Genomic DNA, 21469 nt, shown 5'->3' on the forward strand with positions numbered 1-21469 from the left:
TTTCGTATTATACATTGTCTCGTATTTTAATTTTAAAAGTAAAATAATGAATGGTGCAAATTAATGTTCTGGCACGGGGAGAAAGCATCCATTGTAGAAGTTGTAGTCTGAGACAAACAAAAAAAAAAAAAAAAAAGAGGGAGATAAAAATGACGGCGTGGCGGAATTTTTTGCATGGAGATAGTCATCCCATTTGTATAGATGCCCTTATGTCACCTAGAAATGAATTCAAGAGGAAACTAAGCAACATGGCAAGCTAATCTCTCTCTCTCTCACTCTCACTCACCACCATCATTATCATTCATCATCATCTTGGAGTACCATAATACAATCACAGTATGCTGCACTTTTGTTGGCCCTTTGTCTTCTTTTTCTTCCCTTGTTTTGGTTGCTGCACAATGACCTTGATAGCTTCATCAAAGACAGCTTTCACATTCTGCAATATTTGGAGACAGAATGAGAATAGACTCGATAATGGACGTTGACAACGTGTTAAAATGGCATAAATATGTAGCTCCTTGATCACACCTGTTGTGTCTTGGAACTACATTCAATGTAAGCAGCTGCTCCAATCATTTCCTTGAGCTCCTCTCCCTTCAAAGAAAAATGATACATCAAACCGGATTTAACCATGTAAAAAAGAACTATATATACCTCTGCAGTTGAGATGAGTACCGCCTCAGGGTCGTCCACAAAGAATTGTTTATCATCTCGAAGATCTGAAAATAAATTAGATATCTCTATTCTACCGAACTACACATAGAATGTAGTAAACCACAAAAACAGCAGTATGATGTGATGAAAGGAGATCCTAACCAGTCTTTGATCCGACAACAATTATGGGAACATTAGGAGCATAATGCCTCAACTCAGAATTCCACTGAGCATTTCAGAAGAAAAGGAAAACTATTAGCAACAAGTGAGAAAGAAGATAACACTGAGTAGGAATTAAAGAAGATTGACCTTGTTGTGGACACTGTCATAACTAGTTTTGGAAATAAGAGAGAATACAAGTATAAACACATTAGCTCCATGGTAGCTTAGTGGTCTCAATCTATTGTAATCCTCCTGACCTGCTCAACAGAATTCATGACTAAATTTTTCTACAAATAAATTAGTACTACTACTAAATAAAATCAAGAACCAAGTAATTTACCAGCAGAGTCCCACAGCGATAGATTAACACTGCTCCCACCCACCCTCATATTCACACTAAAATTGTCAAATACAGTCGGGATGTAACCCTATTCATCGCACAAATAAAGAGTAAATATTCATTTTTAGTAGTATGAGACTAATTTTCGTGGACTGATTGAAAAAAAAATGATACAGTACCATTTTTTATGGACAGAAGGAGTAGTAGTTTAGCATGAAAGAAAGAGAGAGAAAACTCAACCGTAGGAAAGGAGTTTGTGGTGTAGGAAATGAGCAAGCAAGTTTTACCAACGCCTCCGTCTCCGACGGTGACGCATTTTATGAACCTATAACTAGAGGCGCTCATCGCCTCCTCCTTCACAAACTGGTGAACAATAGAGCTCAGATTTATTACCTCAAAATTTATGCTCTACAGTCTACATACACCGAATCAACAATCAGTCGCACAATACAATTAAACAACGAGAAAAAACCTGCATAAATATGTGTATGCATGCAACAACTAATCCAATCAACTGTATGTGTGTGTGAGAGAGACACACATAGAGTCCTAGAGTCGAAGAAAATTTCTTACCTTCTTCTCTTGATCACTTCTTCTAGTTTCTCTTTTAATTTCTCATTGGTACTGTTTGAATTTTATGTTTTGGTATAATCAATTTAATTACAATTTATCAAATATCATCACTAACATTTCATTCAGTACACATGATTTAATTTTCACTTTTCAGGGTATATACAATGCAATTATTGCAACATTATTATAATTGAATTCATGATTGTAATTTACTGTTCCGATTATTGAGATTTACTCCAACATTAATATTTTTGTGTAAACACGGTATATTATAATTGGGTTTTCTTTTTATTTGGAGATAAATATAACCATTTATTGAAGAAATTAAAAGGGAAAAAGTTATTGGGTGAAGCCAATGGAGAGAAATTGACTTCCAGAGAAAGTTTTGAACCTTTATAAATACCAAATTATTTTGTGCGCTTAGTTAACCATTACGCCTAACATGTTTCCTCTCTCAAATTGAATTGCTTGTTTATACATACTCATGTTTTTCATTACGTAGTGGAGTAGTTTTTATTTTTATTACTTTCTGTCATTGGTTTAATTTTGTTATTATATTTGTGAATACAGGAGTACTATTTATTAGATGGAGTATATTGTTATAAAAAATACAAAAAAGTAGATGGAATGATAAGAGTACTAGTTACGATATAGTATTCGATCATTAACACTTCCAATATGCGCTTCTTCACAAAGTAAGCATTATTTTTCCTATTATTTTTCAATATGATAGTGCTCCTGGTATCTATTTTTATCATAAGCAATCATAGTATGGTGCAGCCTTTTTATTTTTTTTCTTCCCTTGCAAAACAACCTTGATAGCTTCATCAAATACAGCCTTCACATTCTGCAAAATTTGGAGACAGAATGAGAATATATATACTCGATCATGGACATAGAGACAACGTGTTGCAATGGCAATTGAAGATAAAGGTGTAGCTCCAAGTAACACGGCTTTATCGATCACCTCTTGTGTTTTGGAACTGCATTCAATATATTCATTTTCTTGAGCTCCTCTCCCTTCAAAGTAAAATGGAAATCAACGGTCGTCATCGCTTATATACTGGAGCTTTGAAGCGGATTTAGGGCGTGTAAAAACGAACTATTTATACCTGTGCAGTTGAGATGGGTATTGCCCTCGACAAAGAATCATTCATCCTCTCGAAGATCTGAAAATAAATTATATTTCACTATTTCTACCAGTGAACGTAAAAAATATCATTAATTATGATGTTAATGCTAGAGATATTGATGGAAGGAGATCCTAACCAATCTTTGTTCCGACAAGAATTATTGGAACTTTAGGACCAAAACGACTGAGCATTTAAGAAGAAGAAACAAGAACTATTAGGAACATGTAACTTTAAATCCATCAGACAGAAGATGACAATAAAGTGCAGCTCAATTGGTAAGGCGCATCCTCTCTAACTATTAGGTCAGGGTTCGAGTCATCACGTGGTGGATGACTTGAGGAACCATTGATATTTGATGATCGTCTTAAAAAAAGTAAAAGAAAAAAAAAAACTGATCGAGCAGAAAGAAGATTGACCTTGATGTGGACATTGTTATAACTAGGCTTGGAAATAAGAGAGAATACAAGTATAAAAACATCAGCTTTACGGTAGCTTAGTGGTCTTAATCTATTGTAATCCTCTTGACCTGCTCAATACAAGTAGTAATAGGCTTCTTGAGTAAATTTGTGTACAAATAAATATAATCAAGTCGAAACTGATCAAGATTAACAAGTAGTAGTGATTATTACCAGCAGTGTCGAACAATGATAGATTAACACTATTGACTATTCCCATCCACCAACACATTGGCACTAAAATTGTCGAAGACGGTTGGGACGTAATCCTATTAATTCATGCCAAAAAGAGGAGACCAATTAATATGTTATCAATAAAATCAAATTCATAAAGCGTTGGATCATTGAAGCTAAATTCAAAAACATTGATGAAGAAATCCTCACTAAGATTTAAGCACATATATATATATATACTTCAATTTCAACGATTTAACTAAAACAGTCAACGAATCACAGCCTCGATTTTATTTAGCACGAGAAAGAAAAAGACCTCACCGTAGGAAAGGTGTTGGTGGTGTAGGAAATGAGCAAGCAAGTTTTACCGACGGTGACGCATTTTATGAGCCTAGACGTAGAGGCGCTCATCTCTCCTCCTTCACAACCTGTGAACAATCGAGATCAGATATTTAAACAATGAGAAAAAACCTGCAAAAGTAGGGAATCATAACCCTAATATCAGTATAATTTTTTAAAAACCTAATTTTGTGTATGCATGAATAATCATGCAGCAACTATTCAACTTACCCAAACAGCTGTTTTCAATGTCAGTTAAAATTCACAGTGAAAAACATGTTATGATAGAGAGACCAAGATTCGAAGAAAAGTTGATCACTTTCTAATTTCTCTTTTGATTTGTCATTGTTGTTTGAATTTTCTGTGTTTATATAATCAATTCAATTACTACAATTTATCAATTAAATATCATCACTAACATTTCATTCAGTACACATGATTTAATTTTCTGGGTATATATAGTGCAATGGCCAGCAAATTAATAGTACAATATCATTGTAGTAATTGAATTCATTATAATTTACTTTTCCGACTATTGATATTTACTCCAACAAACACTATATTATTGAGTTTTTCTTTTTTATTTGGAGTTATGTTGAATTTTCATTAAAGAATAATGACTCAAGACAATAGATTGCATGCCTAATGTGAGCCCATTTAGCGATGTTTGTTTTTTAGTTAGTGTATCTAATAATAGTATATAAAAACAATAGTAATATTTTTAATTTTACAATTTTCATAAAAATCGACTAATCGGTTTGTTTGTTATCTTTATAACGTCAAATATATTACTCATCTATACACAAAGAGGGAGTTTTGGTGTTATTTACAAAACTGTCATTTTAATTTAAAAAATAAAAATTTAATAGAATTGGTTTTTGTTAATAATCTTAATTAGGCTAACGTTACATTATTTAAAAGGTCAATTTAATCAATCGACATTATTTGAAACGTCTAAACAATTACTACAATTGATTTAAGTTTTAATAGTGGACATACTAAAAGTCACTCTGGGAAGAATACCAAAAGCTATAAAGATCTTCTATAAATTCCAATGTAATTGTGACAAATTCACCAAGCCGATCGAGGAGGTCAGCACATGCAGAAGCCAAGCTTTGTTTATTTGAGTGCTACAATAACAGTGTGAAGGAAGCATAGATGAAGGAGGAAGAGAGAAAAGGGAGAGAATGTAGGGGCGCTGATTTCTTATTATTCTAACCCTAGAGATTGTATTTATATAATTAGGTTGTTGGTTGTTGGAGGAGAAATGAACAAATAAGTTTCTTGCAGCTTAATTATTTTTGTTTTTTAGTTTTCAACATCATAATGATTAATGAGTTTTATCTTATAATGTAGATGGCTAAAAATTGCGTTGACGATAGTTTTTTTGTATTATGTATTTTAGGTACAAAATTGCAGGAGTATATTATTGATGGATTAGTGATTAACTTAAAAGTAAAGACATATTTAGCTATCAGTTGATTAAAAGCAAAATAATACTATATTTTTTATGTGTTTACAATTTGTGTTAGGTATTCAAAATATTTTAATTAATATTCATGAGTGTATTTACTATATAAGTGATTTTTCCCGTGCATAATTATTTTTAATGTCATATGGAGTACTACTACATTTTGGAATAAATACAATGTGTCATGTATATCATTGTTTTTTAATTTATTTAATTTATTTATAATTTTAATTATTGTTTGAAAAAATTAACAAAAATGCCATTGTTGTTACTTTAAATGCATATTATAACTTTTAATCACAATTAAGTTATAGCTAATAAAGTTATAAGGAAATGGAAGCTAATGGGGTTGCAACAAAGAAATGGAAAGCCAAAAGACTCAACGATCCCATATACTATAATAATTGGTGGATTTGGCACTCTCTATAAGCAATTACTAAATCATAAATGAGCCAAACGAAACGCATGCATTATTATTTCAGATGCCATCTGCATCGTACTCCTTCCCGAATCCTGTTACTCCAATGTCTAAGAAACTGTAGAGCTTCGGGAAGGACTTGAAATGAGGTCGATCGAGCACTATCGCCGGATTGTCTCTATCCAATTTGATGATCCATGAGGATAGATCGGGAAGCGGTGTCGGAGGGAATAGATTGTGTGTTTCGATAGGTAGAATCCCCGGTGGTGCCGGAGATCCTGGAAACGGGCGGACAAAGAGGGACGACTGTGCGTCAGGTTAAATGAGTATGCACCAGCGGAAAAGAACACAAAACTCCTTTTATTTTTTTAATTTTGAAAGTTGCATTCACGTCCTTCATGTATAAATATGTTTCGAATAGAGCAGGATGATTGTACCTGGTTCAATTTGGAAACAAATAGAGGTTGGACTAGAACCTTTCATCGAGAAGGACACATAAATTTTTTGGAAAGAAACATAGAAGTAAACGACGTTTTTTTTTTAGATTTAGGATTTCATCTCTAACCGTAAATTGGGCTTCATTATTTTGGGCTAAATAATTACTCCCTCCGTCCCGCTTTAGCAGTCCCATTGACTTTTCTGCACTCGTTTTGTAAAAATGATAATAAATAGTTAAAGTGAAAAAATAATAAAGTAAAAAAGAGAATAATGTAGAGAAGAGTCTTATCTACATTATTCTCTTTTTTACATTATTCTCTTTTTTACTTTATTATTTCTCCATTTTAGCTATTTATTATCATTTTTACAAAACGAGTGCAGAAAAGTCAATGAGACTGCTAAAGCGGGACGGAGGGATTACTATTGAGAAGGGCGATATTTATGAAATAATAGTGGTATAATTTTTTCTACACATTTGATTTTAGTTGATATCTACATTATTGTAAAATTAGATTAAATTTTTTTATATCTTTTTAATCTTCAGTTTTCTGTGATTATCCAAGATCTTAAAAGAACAAGAAAACTATATAATACTCCATATGACATGATATTTATAATAATGTTAGCTATTTCATAGTATTAGTATTGTGGTGTATTTTGTGTAATCTTTACACGTTAATAATATAAGTATTTCATAAAGTAAGTGAAATTTGTATTCAATTTTTAGTATATTTAATATATAAAAACAATTAATAAAAAAATTGTGTTAAATTATTACTTTATGAAGTTGTTGTAGTTGGATATATATTATGGGCTTGAAAGAATTATTAAGGAGTTATCTTAGCTGTTTAACATAAATATGATATTTAAAAACTGTTATAAAATTAGATGCACAAAATTTATGAAATTAATAGGTGAATTGTTGATTGATTGACAGCTAATAATATTAATGAGTGCCAATTTAATTTTTAATTTATGGAATTAATGAGATTAATAAAATAATGATATTTAAATAATTAAACGCATAATCAATAATGTAATGAGAATAATGGTATTTAAATATTTAAATAATATTGTACATGTTTTGAGCTTTTTTCCTACTACAATAAAATTGAATTTCAATGTTTTATTTGATTAGTAAAAGTGAACTAAACGTTGGTTGACTTGCAACTTTAGTGGCACAATATTTTACACTGTTCTATCATTACTGGGACGGAGAGAGAATTTTATTGATATTTGGATTATTTGTTGGTCATGATGAGTATATTTTAAAGTTAAGGGTTTTAGGATTTAGGCTTCAAGGTTTAGGTTTGTAGTGTATAGGGTCACTATATTGCAATGAAATGAAGCTCGACTAGGAAGTGTCTCACCAGTGCAATATTAAATTATAGGTTTTGATTAACAATATCTTAAATCTCATTAGGAGAAGTGGTAATATACATTCTTTAGGTTTTTTTATTTTGTGTGGTGTAAATTTACTTTATTTTTTAATCTCGCGATCAGAGTCATTTTTCCATTTTACAAAAATAATGTACAATATTATTATTTTCCACATATCTATATTTTAGCTTAATCTCAACATGATCACATTAAAATGTCGACACATATTTGTGTTGACATTTTAATAAACTGTGTTGCCATTTAAATGTCAATGTCAACATAATGTATTAAATTATCAACTTAAGGTTATGGTGACATTTCAGTATCATCGTATTGACATTTTTAATACATTGCATTGATGTAACGCAAGTTAGCAAACTTAACAAAAGTTAGCAACGAATCACACCCCTATGGTCATATTTATTAAAAATATGGAAATGTACATTAATTTTTTTTTTTTCAAACTTGCTATATTCATATATATGTTTTTCTATATTTACGTACAGTTTTCAACATTATCATTATATAATAAAATTTTATCATCTCAAATTTGTGACACAAATTATTATAAACTCATCATTTGTGTATCACAACTTTATTTTAATAGAATTCACTACTTTAATCAAATGTATTATTTATATTTATTATTAAATACATTATAATTGTAGACTTCATATAATTTTATTATTTTAAAAAAAAAATTCATATTTGAAGAGAACAAAGTGGACCGTGCATAGCACGGGTGTGATACTAATACTCATAAAATGGCAAATAGAACGTTGGTTTTTATAAAAATTGTAAAATAAAAAATGAGTCCAAAATTTTCCAAATAAAGAATTATTAGACGGTGCTCCAACCCCAATCCTGACACAAGTTTTTGTACCGTAAATCTACAAAATTTCCAAGAATTTGGAGACAAGTAGGAGGTCAAAGCTCTTCATCGGAACTAAGAAAATCTAACTCAATCATCTTAACACCAACCTCTTTGGTGTTCTTTTCTTGGGACTTTTTAGGATCTGTTTTCAATCTCTTGGCATCTGGTTCTTGGCCTTGTCTGAATCTGACCAACCAGATACAAGGGATTTTCAGCAAGAAATAGGAACACATTTCTAAACAAGAAATACAACACAAAACTTTTCCCCACCTGTTGTTGTCTGGTCTACTCGTTTGCTGACGTGGAAGGCTAGTGGCTTTGTTCAATTTGATATCCCTTTCCGCTGTAATTTAAGTGCAATGACCAAAATATGCGACCAAATCAAATGGAATCGAAAAAAGTGATATTTGAATGTTATCTAATCATGAGTATTCTGGATTAAACAGAAGTTACTGAACTAGTGGTTTTTGGGAGAATTGTGTAATTCAATAAATCTTTTGTTTACTAGATTGGATAATCCAAAACAGGATTATGAAAAAAAAGCAACAATATAATACCTGTGATGTGATTCATAAACCTTATTCCTTGAGAGTGTACATTTGTTGTCACTTTGTCTGCCTTGCTGCAAGGACATAAGTTGATAGATACTTCAGATATTGCAGCAAGAAATATAGAGAATTTATTGGAGGCGCATTCTTTACGTATAAACAAACATTCTTGAGATTGGACAAAAACATTGTAGTAGCATTGAAATATGAATCAGTTAAAGGAGACCTCAATGCCCTCTTAAGTCCTTCCACAGACAATAACTTAGTAGACTTTGTTGAGCTTGTTTTCGCTTCTGTAGGTTTCACCACATAGATTCCTTCAGACTTGAGATAATCTCTGAAGCCTGTCCTTAAATTCCTGGTAGATGGAACACAATAGTTATGTAACAAGAACTGTAAAAATGACAGCAGATGAAACTTGATCACTTACCCTCCTTTGAGCTCTGTCCTTGTAGATGTGTATTTCTTCGAAGAATTCTGACAACATAAACAACGAGTTAGCATAAACAAATCATATTCATTTGGGAGTGATTTAGGGGGGGTTATAGCCAATAGCTGTGTTCTGACAGTACATGTGCGTGGAAGTTGCAGAATTTTCTACGCCGTCTGCAGATGGAGAAAAATGTATTAGTAATTTGGATAAGTTATTCTATGTATAATTCAGAAATGCAATCAACTAAAAACTGATTATGTTCTTTATTCTTGGATGATCAAAAGGTTAAAAGAAGAAATCAGTAAATTTCTCCTCATTGCTTATATCATAGCCACAAAAAGAGTTTCTATAAAGTAGACTAACAATGAGAAAGTAAAGGAAAACTATTTTAAACAATGAAAATATCAGAAAACAAACTCAGCAAAGAAACCAATGTCCTTTGAAATTTATTGACACGATCACATCAGAGCAATATAGCATAAATTTGGCATACTTGTCAATAACTGCTGTGCAAGGGTCTCCATCCTTTCCTTTTCCCTGACAAACCCCCATATCTGCAGAAGTGCCTAGCTTCAGAATATGCTTAGCAGCAAAGATACTCAATGAAAATGTTCCCTGAAACAGTTGTGAAAAAATAGTAAAAAATCTTGAAAGGAAACAACCACCATATCACAGAATGTCAAATCTCATACTGGTTTATCTTTGCGGACGCTGCAATTGAGTAGAGCGAAGATGGTTCCTACTTTCGCCTCACAGCTCTTCTGATATGCATCCCCAAACAAGAAGAGAGAAATGGTCTCATCACCTAAGCATCCAATTTTCCAAATTGCAAAAGTCTTTCCTATGGAACTCATCCTCGGTGCACCCTTTTCTGCTAAAACACCAATAGTGGCCCAACACCCAGACAGAGTATCTCCTTTAATCAAATTCCTGGAATATAATAAATAAATGTTCTGCTGTCAATGACTGTGTTTTAGTAGCACCTATAATACAAAATTTGACTTCTTTTCAAATTGCTTACTTTATTGTGTCTAACTGAACATATTTAATATCTGATAAATGGTTGCTCAACTCAACACGGGAGACCACTGGATTCCTGAACAAGGAAAAATGAATTTCAATTAAAATATAGAGTATATATGAAGTGATTACACTTCTTGAATATTGAAGTTTGAACAAGAGCAATCTTTTCATCTAACATAGGCTTGTAAATACACAAATTTAGCAGAAAGTATATGCAAAATGGAATCCACTTGTACCAAACTCCCAACGTTTGTATAGCATATCATTGTAGTCAAGATAGAGACAGAACGCATATCTCATTTAAATTTTTCAAAAAAATCGTGCATATTTGCATAAAGCATTTTAATTCCTCGAAGCTCTGTGCCCTCATACTACAGCAGCTAATATCGGTAGCAAAGCTTAAATTGGAAATGGCATTATTAACAAATATCAAATCAAGTAAAATTGAAACCTACTGGATTCGCAATCCTGAAAACTTCTCAACTTCAATATCTTTCGAGCCTTTGCTCTTGCTCTTCCCAGAGCTCTGAGCTCTCTTGGCATCTTTAGCATCATAATCAAGGCAATCTCCCACCACATCTCGGAAAGCAGACAAATCCACAGGCCCAGTTCGCTGTGGCCTCCCATCGTCTGATAAATACCCTAAGGTACACGCATATTCATTCAACACATTATTTACCACGAATTTCCGAAACATCCCCATTTCCAAATACAGGGAAACTTAAAAAACATTCAGATTAAGTCTAATCTAATCGAAAGATGAATAACAATTTCCAGATTGAACTATCAAATCCATATATTTAATTCATGTTCGGCGCCGTATATAGGAAACAGCTCGAATCGAGGGCTACGCCAACACAATATCCGCATGTTACATACCAGTGCCAGATCATACAGACAACGCTATAGAGAATTTATACTTCAATCGCAGAAAAGCTATCAGCAGTGTGTGTGACATTGATTGTGAGGTACCTGATGGAGAAGCCGGCGGCGTTTCGAGCACGCGATCCTCAAGCGACAGGAGGAGATCGAGATCGTCTTGGTGGTTAGGTGTCGACATTGTCTTCGGTGATTACTGAGTTAGCAGCGCTTGATTTCTGTATTTGTGTCTTGTAATCTGGTTCGAGAAAATGAAAATGGGGATCCAAACTGAACTAGGGTTTAGATTTCATTCATTTTGCGGGAAACTTTAGAAATTTTTGGAGGGAAATTTTCTTAATAGTTTCAAACATTGGGGAGTGATGAATTGTTAATTAATCCTTTAATTGTTGACTACAATTAATTTAAGGCTATAAGATTTTAAAAATCTTATTGTCTACAATTTATCATGTGTGATTTCATTTTACATTTTTTAATATTAAAAAGATAATAGCAACTATCAAATTTAGGCTTTAAAAACACAATGTCAACACTGTGAATGAAATACATCAACACAAAGATATAACAATGTCAATACAATTTCATATTGACATTGTACAAGCATTGTATTGACATAATATGTGTCGTGTATTAATATAAAACTGTTAACGAAATTTATGAATATTTACAAAAATTTTATCAAATTTTGACATCAAAACATATACATGTTGCATCTCGTTATAATCCTTATAAAATTATCTTTAATTTGATGTATGTTATGCAGAAAAATAATTTAAATCGAGATAGTTATATGCATTTAAAGTTTTGGATGTGGAAAAATAATTTACAACTAATTTGTTGTAAATTAACCTCAATACCTTATTGATGCTTTTTTTTTTTATCGTATTGACATTCCGGAAATGATGATCTAGACCCTTGATTTAAATATATAAGGACTATTATTTAATTGTAGTTAGCAATTAAGTATTGAGTTAGCAATATAACACTCTCCTTCAAACATTTCTATATCTTTTTGTTTAGTTTTATAAATAGTTATCAAGGGGAGTGTTATATTGTTAACTTAATACTTAATTGCTAATTACAATTAAATAATACCTATTAGGTATTTAAATTAAAGGCCTAAATCATTAGCCCTAAAATGTCAATACGATAAAAAAGCGTCATATTAAGGTCAATTTACAACAAATTAGTTGTAACTAACTTTTGAAAAATATCCCAAAATTTTAAAACACATATAACTTTCTCGATTAAAATTATTTTTTCGCACAACATATATCAAATTAAAGATAATTTCATAAGGATTCTAACGAGATATCACTTGCATATATTCCGATGTCAAATTTTTTTTAAAAAATAAAAAAAATTCAAATTTTTTCGTACAACAACAAATGTCAACATTATATATAAAATATGTCAATATAATGCATGAAGAATGTCAATATAAGCAATGTGTTAACATTCTCAAAGCATTGTGTTGACATTGTCAAAGCATTATGTTGATATTTTCTAAACATTATATTGACATTTTCATCCAAAATCCTAATTTGGTAGTTTTTTTATATTTTTCAATTTAATTAATAAAAGTGAAAATTACATGTTGCAAATTGTAGACCACAAGTTTTCTATAATTATATGGTCTTAAATTAGTTGTAGTTAACAATTAAATGATGAGTTAGCAATTGATCCATAGTTATCAAATTATATATTTGTATAAAAGTATTTATTAAACTTAACTATTTTTATAATAAGTACTAAACTTAACATAAATAGTTATCAATTGAGATTTAATTTCATTTTTAAATATTTTATTTCATATTTTAGATTTAATATCATTTTTTTTTCACATGACAATGAAAATGTCACATCATATTTTATAGTATTAAGTTAATTTAATAAATTTTTAATAAATCTAATATGGTACTACTCTCTTTTTCTGCGAATAAAAATCTCGTTTTTTATTTTATTTTTAATCCATCCACAAATAGAAATCCATTTTCGTTTTACTGTAAATGGTAACAGGTCCAATCATTAACCTATTAGTATAAAAAGTTACTAGTACTTGTTTAATGTTATAATTTATAACATATTTGCACATTTTTCTTCAGTATTAATATTGATTCATCTAAATCAATATCAAAACATTCCATCAGGGGTGGGCACACGCACACTTGGCACTTGGGTAGGGCTTAACTCTTATCCAATTTTTTTTTTTTTTTTTTTTTCTATTTCTAAAATTTTTAAATTAAAAAAAATTATGTTGAGTCCTTACCAAGTACTCACTTCACTAGAGAACAAGTTCCTACTTGTAGCCCTTATTATGAACTTTTTCTATGTCCACCCCGATTCCAATAATATATACTCTCGATGAAATATATATGTGATCATACCTTCAAAGTTCAAACTTTCTCTCTCTTCTTGTATTTTTATTTTTTTTATGGGCGCGCCCTCTCTTCTTTTAGTCATTAGAAAATGTTTTTTTTTTGTTGGTATATGTATATGTGTGATATGGCAATATTTTTAATCTGTATGTGGAATTTTAGTTGTCAGATTGAACGAAATTAAAAAGAAAATTGAATTACGCTTACAAATATAAAAATATTTAGTTTATATTCTAAGAACTAGAACTTACTTATAAGTTAGTAAGTTATAAACTTGTTGACCGTATTATCCTACTTTTGAGTTGGTGACATTAGATTTATAGATCTTTGGATCTTATATTTTTACCTCATTGAAAAAAAGTTTCTACATAAATCTTGATATTCATTATTTGTATTTATTTCATTGATATTTTATTTAGGTACTACTAGTAAATTGCTACTTCTAATATATACATTTTGCAAATAGAGGACGTTTGATCATTCGCAATTTCGCAGTCCTAATAGCAAAGCCCCCCCCCCCCCCCCCCAAACAAAACTTAATAGTAATATCAAAACTATTAACAGGTCAAATACAAAAATACCATCAAGCAGCAAATATACCATCCCATACATAAAACATATGAAGAATATCAAAGGATCTACTAGAGTCGTGGTTACGTTGAATATTATTTCAAAATCACACAAATTCCTAACTACTAGTAGTAACTAGTCATCATCAAGAAGTTGACAAAAAAAAATAAAAAATAAAAAAGACCAAAACCATACAATCATAGAAATCAGCCAACCATGGCCAAGTGGCACTCATCCTCGCACGCCACGTCACCATCGCATACGGAGACAACAGGCCGGGCCCGACTAGTTTGAAAGCATCCGAACTTTGCTTGGCCCAATTAAAGTGCCGCTTCCCCTCTTCTTACACATTCCACGGAAGGGTCGACATGGTCGCACGCGCCGAACTGAAATGACCTTAATGGGCACGCAATGACCCGACCTTCTGTACCGCAGGGGTGCTTTTGGTCATTTCACAATTTTATCCATTTTATGTATATCGAAATTAATGGAAATTAAACAACGATTGGAGAGAGAGGGGCAAGATGACTTGTAGAAGAAAGTGGGTAGAATGAATTTGAAGTCGAAAATTTTGCAAGTATTGGGAGAATTCGTGGTTTGATTTGAGCTAGTGGGACTTGGATTGCATTTGAGAAAGGATTTTCAAATTTTTTTGGTCGAGATGGGTTTTGTCAGTATGATAATGGGGTTTTGTGGATTTGGAGTAGGGATTTCTTCTGGATTGGTTGCTGGATATTTCTTATTCATCTACTTTCAGCCTTCCGATGTTAAGGTTTCTATTTCTCTCTCTCTGAAACACACACTCAATTTGCTAGCTATGCACAATTTTAGGTGATTTTTAGCCGTGAGCATTTGTGATTTGAACATATCTAAGTTTTTTCGGATAATTGACATATAATAGAGGTTTCAGTAGTTATTTCCTAGAGGGGGGATTTTGAGTTAGACCGAGAAGTAGAAATGAAGTAGGAACGGCTATTTCTGGTCGAGATTTCAGTAGATTTATGTTGTAGATGGAATTCATGTAAGGTGAGAACTGTTGATGATTTGTTTCTCTTAGCCATGCTAGTATTTATATATTGGAGCACAGCTCCTACATTGTTAAATCATAATCGGCCAGAATGCCTATTGATACTGGCAGACAGAATCCATCACGATTTCTGTGAGCTATGGTCGTTCTTTATATATTGGAGCACAGCTCCTACATTGTTAAATGTGGGTGAATAATGCTGCCAAAACACATATCACCTTTGTAGCTCAATCAGCTTGAATTCTTATAGTATATCTTTTGTGTTTTCAATTAGATTTTCAGTTTTCATTCTGGCATAACATACATGAACTCAGGCATTTTGGCATATTTTTTTTGCTTTGTTTCATTAAGAATTACTACACCATATGTTTGTATTTTTTAATAGTTTAGGATGTGGTTTGTGAATGAAAAAATGTAGAAGAGGAATGTATAGATCAATTGAGATATGCTGCCAAATATGATAAATGCTTCTTACTCTTGTACTTCGACAGAATCCTACAATCCGCCCTTTGGTTGAGCAAGACTCTAAAACTCTGCAACAGTTATTACCTGAAATACCCTTCTGGGTGAAAAATCCAGACTATGATCGTGTAAGTTTGCGAGGACTCAGTCACTTCTGCAATCACTTGGTTACTTAGTCTCTTGAGATTTAAATAGATTGTAATCAATGTCTTCCCACCCCTTTTCTCTCTTCTGGAATGAAGGTTGACTGGCTTAACAAGTTTCTTGAAGTTATGTGGCCTTACCTGGACAAGGTATTGATTTACATTATGTTTTCTGTCTAATTTACCTGGTCCATATGATCACTTTTATTTGCATTAATTGTTGTATGCTCGTAGGCAATTTGCAAGACAGCCAAAAATATTGCTACTCCAATTATTTCTGAACAAATTCCAAAATATAAAATTGAGTCCCTTGAATTCGAAGCACTAACTCTGGGAGCTCTACCACCTACTTTTCAAGGTCAGTAAAATAAAGGGCCATCAATTTTACGCTTTTATTCTGAATTGCTTAGGCCATAGTCTGTTGTAATTTAAAGAACATAGCAGAACATAGAAGCAACATGAAAGTCTAGTTGTAGTGGCCTGACTTACGCTGTCCCGAAACATAATGATAAAATCTCAATGACAGGGATGAAAGTCTATCTTACTGAAGAAAAGGAGTTGATTATGGAGCCTGCTTTGAAATGGGCAGGAAATCCTAATGTCACTGTTGCAGTGAAAGCCTATGGACTAAAAGCAACAGTTCAGGTTATTAGCTGTTTTAATTTCATTGAATAGTTTCTCACTTATATAATGTATGATCTGATCTATTTCTGTCTCCTTACCTTTTGCCAAAGAAATATGATGAAATAAAATGGAACTGTTAATTGTATGTAATGCAGGTTGTTGATTTGCAAGTGTTTGCTCTGCCCCGCATTACACTTAAGCCTCTTGTTCCTAGCTTTCCATGTTTCGCAAACATCTTTGTGTCTCTTATGGAGAAGGTCGGTGGATTACTTCTCCTTCATTTTAATATAAAAATGAAACTAGGAGAGAAGGGATGCCACACAAAAGATACCCGTGGAATTAATATATTCACTGTGTTCGTAATATTTTTTCGTCTGTGATACAAGTTAAGGGAGGTATTTTTAGTTCTCTCGGCCCACTGGAAACTTTTAAGTTAGTTCTTTAGAACTTGAAATGCTTTCATCTAGTACAGATCTCACATCTATATTTGTGTAAAAAGTCCTGTTCATTGATATTCTTTTGCAATAAGCTGGCTTTGGCCTGTTCTCATTGTTTGCAGCCTCATGTTGACTTTGGACTTAAGCTTGGTGGGGCTGATCTCATGTCAATTCCTGGCCTATATGGGTTTGTACAGGTACAACTCCATTATATCAATTCTTGAAACACATTATTTGAGAAAATGGAATTTACAAAATATGACCAAAAAGGATAGATGCCAGATATATATTGTGAATAATATTGCATAGTTGCATTTTCAGAGAGCTATTTGAAGCTTACTTGCATCTATTCAGATATGTATTGTGGTCTTATTGAATAATAATAGTATTGCATAGTTGTATTTTAAGATAGCTTATATATGCATCACAAACATTGATAATTGAAGCTCACTTGCATCTGTTTAAAAAGTGGTGATGCTATTGACATTGAATTTTAACTTGCAATCCGAGATTCTATTGAAGGGACCTTATCTTTTGAGTTATTTGCTAATACTGGAAGAAACTATATACCAGGGTCTGCCAAATGAGTACTAAAGTTTGTTTTTACACTTAAATTTGGGATTTGGTGATATAAACTTCTTTTTGTCAGATCATATGTGCTAACCATTTTGCGCATCCCTTCCCCATTCTGTGAGGGGGACGGAAATAATCCTTTCTGCAGGAAACTATTAAAGATCAAGTTGCTAACATGTATCTGTGGCCTAAAACCCTTGAAGTGCAAGTTTTGGATCCGACAAAGTATGTTTCTCATTCTCATATAATTATTTTATAAATAGCCTGCATTTCTGGAGGACCTTATATTCAGTCTGATTGACTCTAAATCATCAGAGCTATGAAGAAGCCTGTTGGGATTCTTCATGCGAAGGTTGTGCGGGCACTAAAGCTGAAGAAGAAAGATCTACTAGGGGCATCCGATCCTTATGTTAAACTGAAGCTCACTGAAACAAAGGCTCCATCCAAGAAGACCACAGTGAAACATAAGAATTTGAATCCTGAGTGGAATGAAGAATTCAGCATGGTAGTAAAAGATCCTGAAACACAAGCATTGGAACTTCTTGTTTATGACTGGGAGCAGGTATACATACTTAGTTGCAGGTTAGGCAGATTGTTATGTTATGATGTCCAACACTTGAAAATTGAATTTTTTTGTTTTGTAAGGTGGGCAAACATGAAAAGATGGGTATGAATGTAGTTCCATTGAAGGACCTCCCCCCGGATGAATCAAAAACTTTGACGCTGCCTCTGCTTAAGAATATGGACCCAAATGATGTTCAAAATGATAAGGTGCGTGGTCAGATTGAGGTCGAGTTGACATACAAACCTTTTAAGGATGAGGATTTGCCAAAAGATTTTGAGGAAACTGGTGAAGTACAAAAGGCTCCTGAGGGCACACCACCGGGTGGAGGTGCACTAGTGGTTACAGTCCATGAAGCTCAAGATGTTGAGGGAAAGCACCACACTAACCCATATGTCCGCATCATTTGCAAAGGAGAGGAGCGAAAAACTAAGGTGTGCAATTAACTCTTCCCCTCACTGTTTTAGTATATTATTCGAGCTATACTCTCTGACTTAGTTCTCTGTGCATATTTTGTGTAGCAAATAGATTCTAGGCGCCACTAAAGTAAATGGAAACTCATTCTAAGGGAATTCATTTAGAGAATCTAAATGATTACACAAAGGCGATCACACAAAGATTATGAACACAGGCATGATGACTAGTGAAACATAAAGAATTGGTATCTCGACAGGGAAGGTACAACAAGAAATTAGGAAATCACTTTAGGCATTCTGCTAGTTACAAAATAAATAAACGCTTGACTTTGGTCTCATTTAAGTACCACCAAATACCTACTTTGCCAGGAAACTAGCCTTATACAAGACCACTCTAAGAAATAAATTAGATCTATTTGCTGCTTTGTGTTATCAATTGTGCCAAATGATGCTTGTAAGTGTAGTAGTGGATTATCTGTTTAATGGTTGATTTAAATGTTTATACAGCAAGTTAAGAAGAACCGGGATCCTAGGTGGGATGAGGTTTTCACATTCATGATGGAAGAACCACCTTTGAAGGATAAGCTCCATGTGGAAGTACTCAGCACATCAACCAGGATCGGCCTGCTGCACCCAAAGGTATTCAAGTTCACCTTTCTATCGATGTAACAATTTGGCGCATGATTGAATATCAAGAAGGATGGTTAGAGTATAAACCAACCTATCATTACAGTTACATCAGTATCTACCAATCTTGCACATACAGCATATGCATATACATCATCTGACTAATTTCTGACTATGTGGCTCAACCCCCAAAATCAGGAAACATTAGGTTATGTTGATATCAGCCTAGCAGATGTTGTCAGCAACAAAAGGATCAATGAGAAGTTCCATCTCATCGACTCGAAGAATGGGCGGATACAAATTGAGCTGCAGTGGCAAACATCTTGACTTGAGGTTAGCCACTCTTGAGATAATGGAGTTATGAGCATGTAATGGCACAGGTGTTTTCGAGCTTGGTTTTGACAAAAACAGCTATATTATATTTCTGTATGTGCTGGTTGTGTATATCGACATATTTGGATCCTTGCATATTGTTGATTTCTCTCTTTATGAATTTCATTTTGACACACTTGAACTTCATTGCTGTAAAAGTTCACTGATGAAATGCCCCGGAATGTCTACCTGTGTGTGTTGGGAATGATTTTAAGTTTTAAAGTTACCCACATTTGGACCTCATTTATCAGTGTTTTACTAATGTTTGGATCTGGGTCATGTCCCATTTGACGAATTTCAACTCGTTGCTGACTCCAAAGAAGAAATGAGAATATGGAATGATAGACAATCTCGATTTGTGACATGATAAATTTGTCGTTGTGGGCCTAACTAGCTAATTAGTCAGAGAAGTTCACATTAACCTTGTTTATTTTAGCACCTGTAACGTTTCCTACAATATTTTCTAATACGCTGATATACGCTTGAGACACCAATAATATGACTATATGAGCGACGAACTAGAGCTTGGGGTGTGGTTTGCACAGCGATGGATGACTACGTGCTCTATGAGTGAGGAGAAGGGGGGTTTGCCGTCGTGTGATTATTACTTCAAATTGAAAAAAGACACTTTTATAAATTTATAAATAAGTACTACCATCAAATTATATCAATTGTACCCAAATAGTTCAACCTATGATAATTTAATGAAAATATGAAACCACCTCTTGTTTTTTTTGGATGTAAGTTGGTCTAAATTCTAATGGCTAATGCCAAAAGTTTTGAAATTGCGATCTTTAAATTTATACTCCAATCCATCTGAAATTGCGATCTTTAAATTTATACTCCATCCATCTCATAAAAATATGTGCAATTTATATTTTCGTCCGTCCCATAAAAATATATGCATTTCATTTTTGAAAAGTTATCCTCCCTCCGTCTCCGATTAAGAGTCACACTTTTTCATTTAGGTCCGTCCCTAATTAAGAGTCACACTTCTTTTTTACCATAAATAGTAAGTAGGTCTCACATTCCACTAACTCAATTCACTCACATTTTATTATAAAACCAATATAAAAAAATGGGTCTCATCTTCCACTAACTTTTTGAACCAACTTTCTTTACATTTCTTAAAACTCGTGTCCGATTAAAGTGTGACTCTTAATCGGGGACGGAGGGAGTATCAATTTAATAATGTAGGTCTCACTATCCATTAACACTACTTTTACTATCATTCTACTCCTCTCTCTTACTTTACCATACTATTTTCTTCATCTCTCTGACTTTACCAATTTTATTTTAATTCTCGTACTATATCGATTGGCTATATTTTTATGAACGGAGAGAGTATTTATTTAGTACTACTTCCGTCCCCTAAAATTTATCCCACTTTGACCTGGTACGAATATAAGAAATATAATAGAAAGTGAGTTGAAAAAGTTAGTAGATTGTGAGTCCTACTTTTATATATTAGTTTTATACTAATAAAATATGAGTAAGAATGAATAAGTGGAATATGAGGTCTACTACTAAAAATGGTAAAAGTGAAATGAGACAAATTTTGAGGGATGAACGGAAATGGAAATACTCCCTCCGCCCCCGATTAGGAGTCACAGTTTGATCGGGCACGGGTTTTAAGAAATGTAAAGAAAAGTTGGTTGAAAAAGTTAGTGGAATGTGGGACCCACCTTTTTATATTGGTTTTATAATAAAATGTGTGTAAAATGTGACTCTTAATGGGGGACGGTGGGAGTTGAAATAAATTTTGAAAGACGGAGGTAGTATTTTATAAAAAATAAAAATAAAAATAAAGTAGTGGGAGTTGTGAACGGCGGCCCATACATTATCTTACTCATAATCGGGCTCGTTTTTCGATCCACTTGTTTCTTTGTGATATATCACCAATCACAACTACTCAAAAAGAAAAATAAATTTATAAAAATGCTCAATTAATAAGTCTTCTTTTTAATTCTCAGCTCATATATCT

General features: G+C 32.9%; 3 protein-coding genes and 1 pseudogene across 3 annotated transcripts; 1 reads left to right on the top strand and 3 right to left on the bottom strand.

Annotated features, from left to right (window-relative positions):
* Positions 1 to 288: 288 nt before the first annotated feature.
* On the bottom strand, positions 289 to 1558 carry LOC148926791 (rac-like GTP-binding protein 5). Its single transcript, XM_048083056.2, has 7 exons — positions 1397 to 1558; positions 1157 to 1244; positions 964 to 1073; positions 817 to 880; positions 655 to 719; positions 529 to 594; positions 289 to 436 (listed from the first exon to the last, which is right to left on the bottom strand). The coding sequence occupies exons 1-7, from the start codon at positions 1499 to 1501 to the stop codon at positions 332 to 334; spliced, it is 603 nt and encodes a 200-aa protein (XP_047939013.2). The 5' UTR covers positions 1502 to 1558; the 3' UTR covers positions 289 to 331.
* Positions 1559 to 2483: 925 nt separating this feature from the next.
* On the bottom strand, positions 2484 to 4256 carry LOC148926792 (rac-like GTP-binding protein 7; annotated as a pseudogene).
* Positions 4257 to 8302: 4046 nt separating this feature from the next.
* On the bottom strand, positions 8303 to 11578 carry MCM10 (minichromosome maintenance 10). Its single transcript, XM_048083055.2, has 11 exons — positions 11388 to 11578; positions 10871 to 11057; positions 10414 to 10488; positions 10085 to 10322; positions 9886 to 10007; positions 9532 to 9565; positions 9390 to 9436; positions 9186 to 9317; positions 8969 to 9033; positions 8682 to 8754; positions 8303 to 8597 (listed from the first exon to the last, which is right to left on the bottom strand). The coding sequence occupies exons 1-11, from the start codon at positions 11473 to 11475 to the stop codon at positions 8465 to 8467; spliced, it is 1194 nt and encodes a 397-aa protein (XP_047939012.1). The 5' UTR covers positions 11476 to 11578; the 3' UTR covers positions 8303 to 8464.
* Positions 11579 to 14733: 3155 nt separating this feature from the next.
* On the top strand, positions 14734 to 19728 carry SYTA (synaptotagmin A). The gene is made up of 12 exons (XM_048085335.2): positions 14734 to 15014; positions 15761 to 15859; positions 15974 to 16024; positions 16109 to 16232; positions 16401 to 16519; positions 16654 to 16755; positions 17058 to 17132; positions 17657 to 17733; positions 17824 to 18070; positions 18154 to 18504; positions 18994 to 19125; positions 19312 to 19728. The coding sequence occupies exons 1-12, from the start codon at positions 14904 to 14906 to the stop codon at positions 19438 to 19440; spliced, it is 1617 nt and encodes a 538-aa protein (XP_047941292.1). The 5' UTR covers positions 14734 to 14903; the 3' UTR covers positions 19441 to 19728.
* Positions 19729 to 21469: the final 1741 nt, after the last annotated feature.

This window comes from Salvia hispanica, chromosome 5 (genome assembly GCF_029641045.1).
Source record: "Salvia hispanica isolate PSC_SH4W2 chromosome 5, Shi_PSC_v1, whole genome shotgun sequence".
In the NCBI taxonomy this organism is placed as follows: Eukaryota; Viridiplantae; Streptophyta; class Magnoliopsida; order Lamiales; family Lamiaceae; genus Salvia; species Salvia hispanica.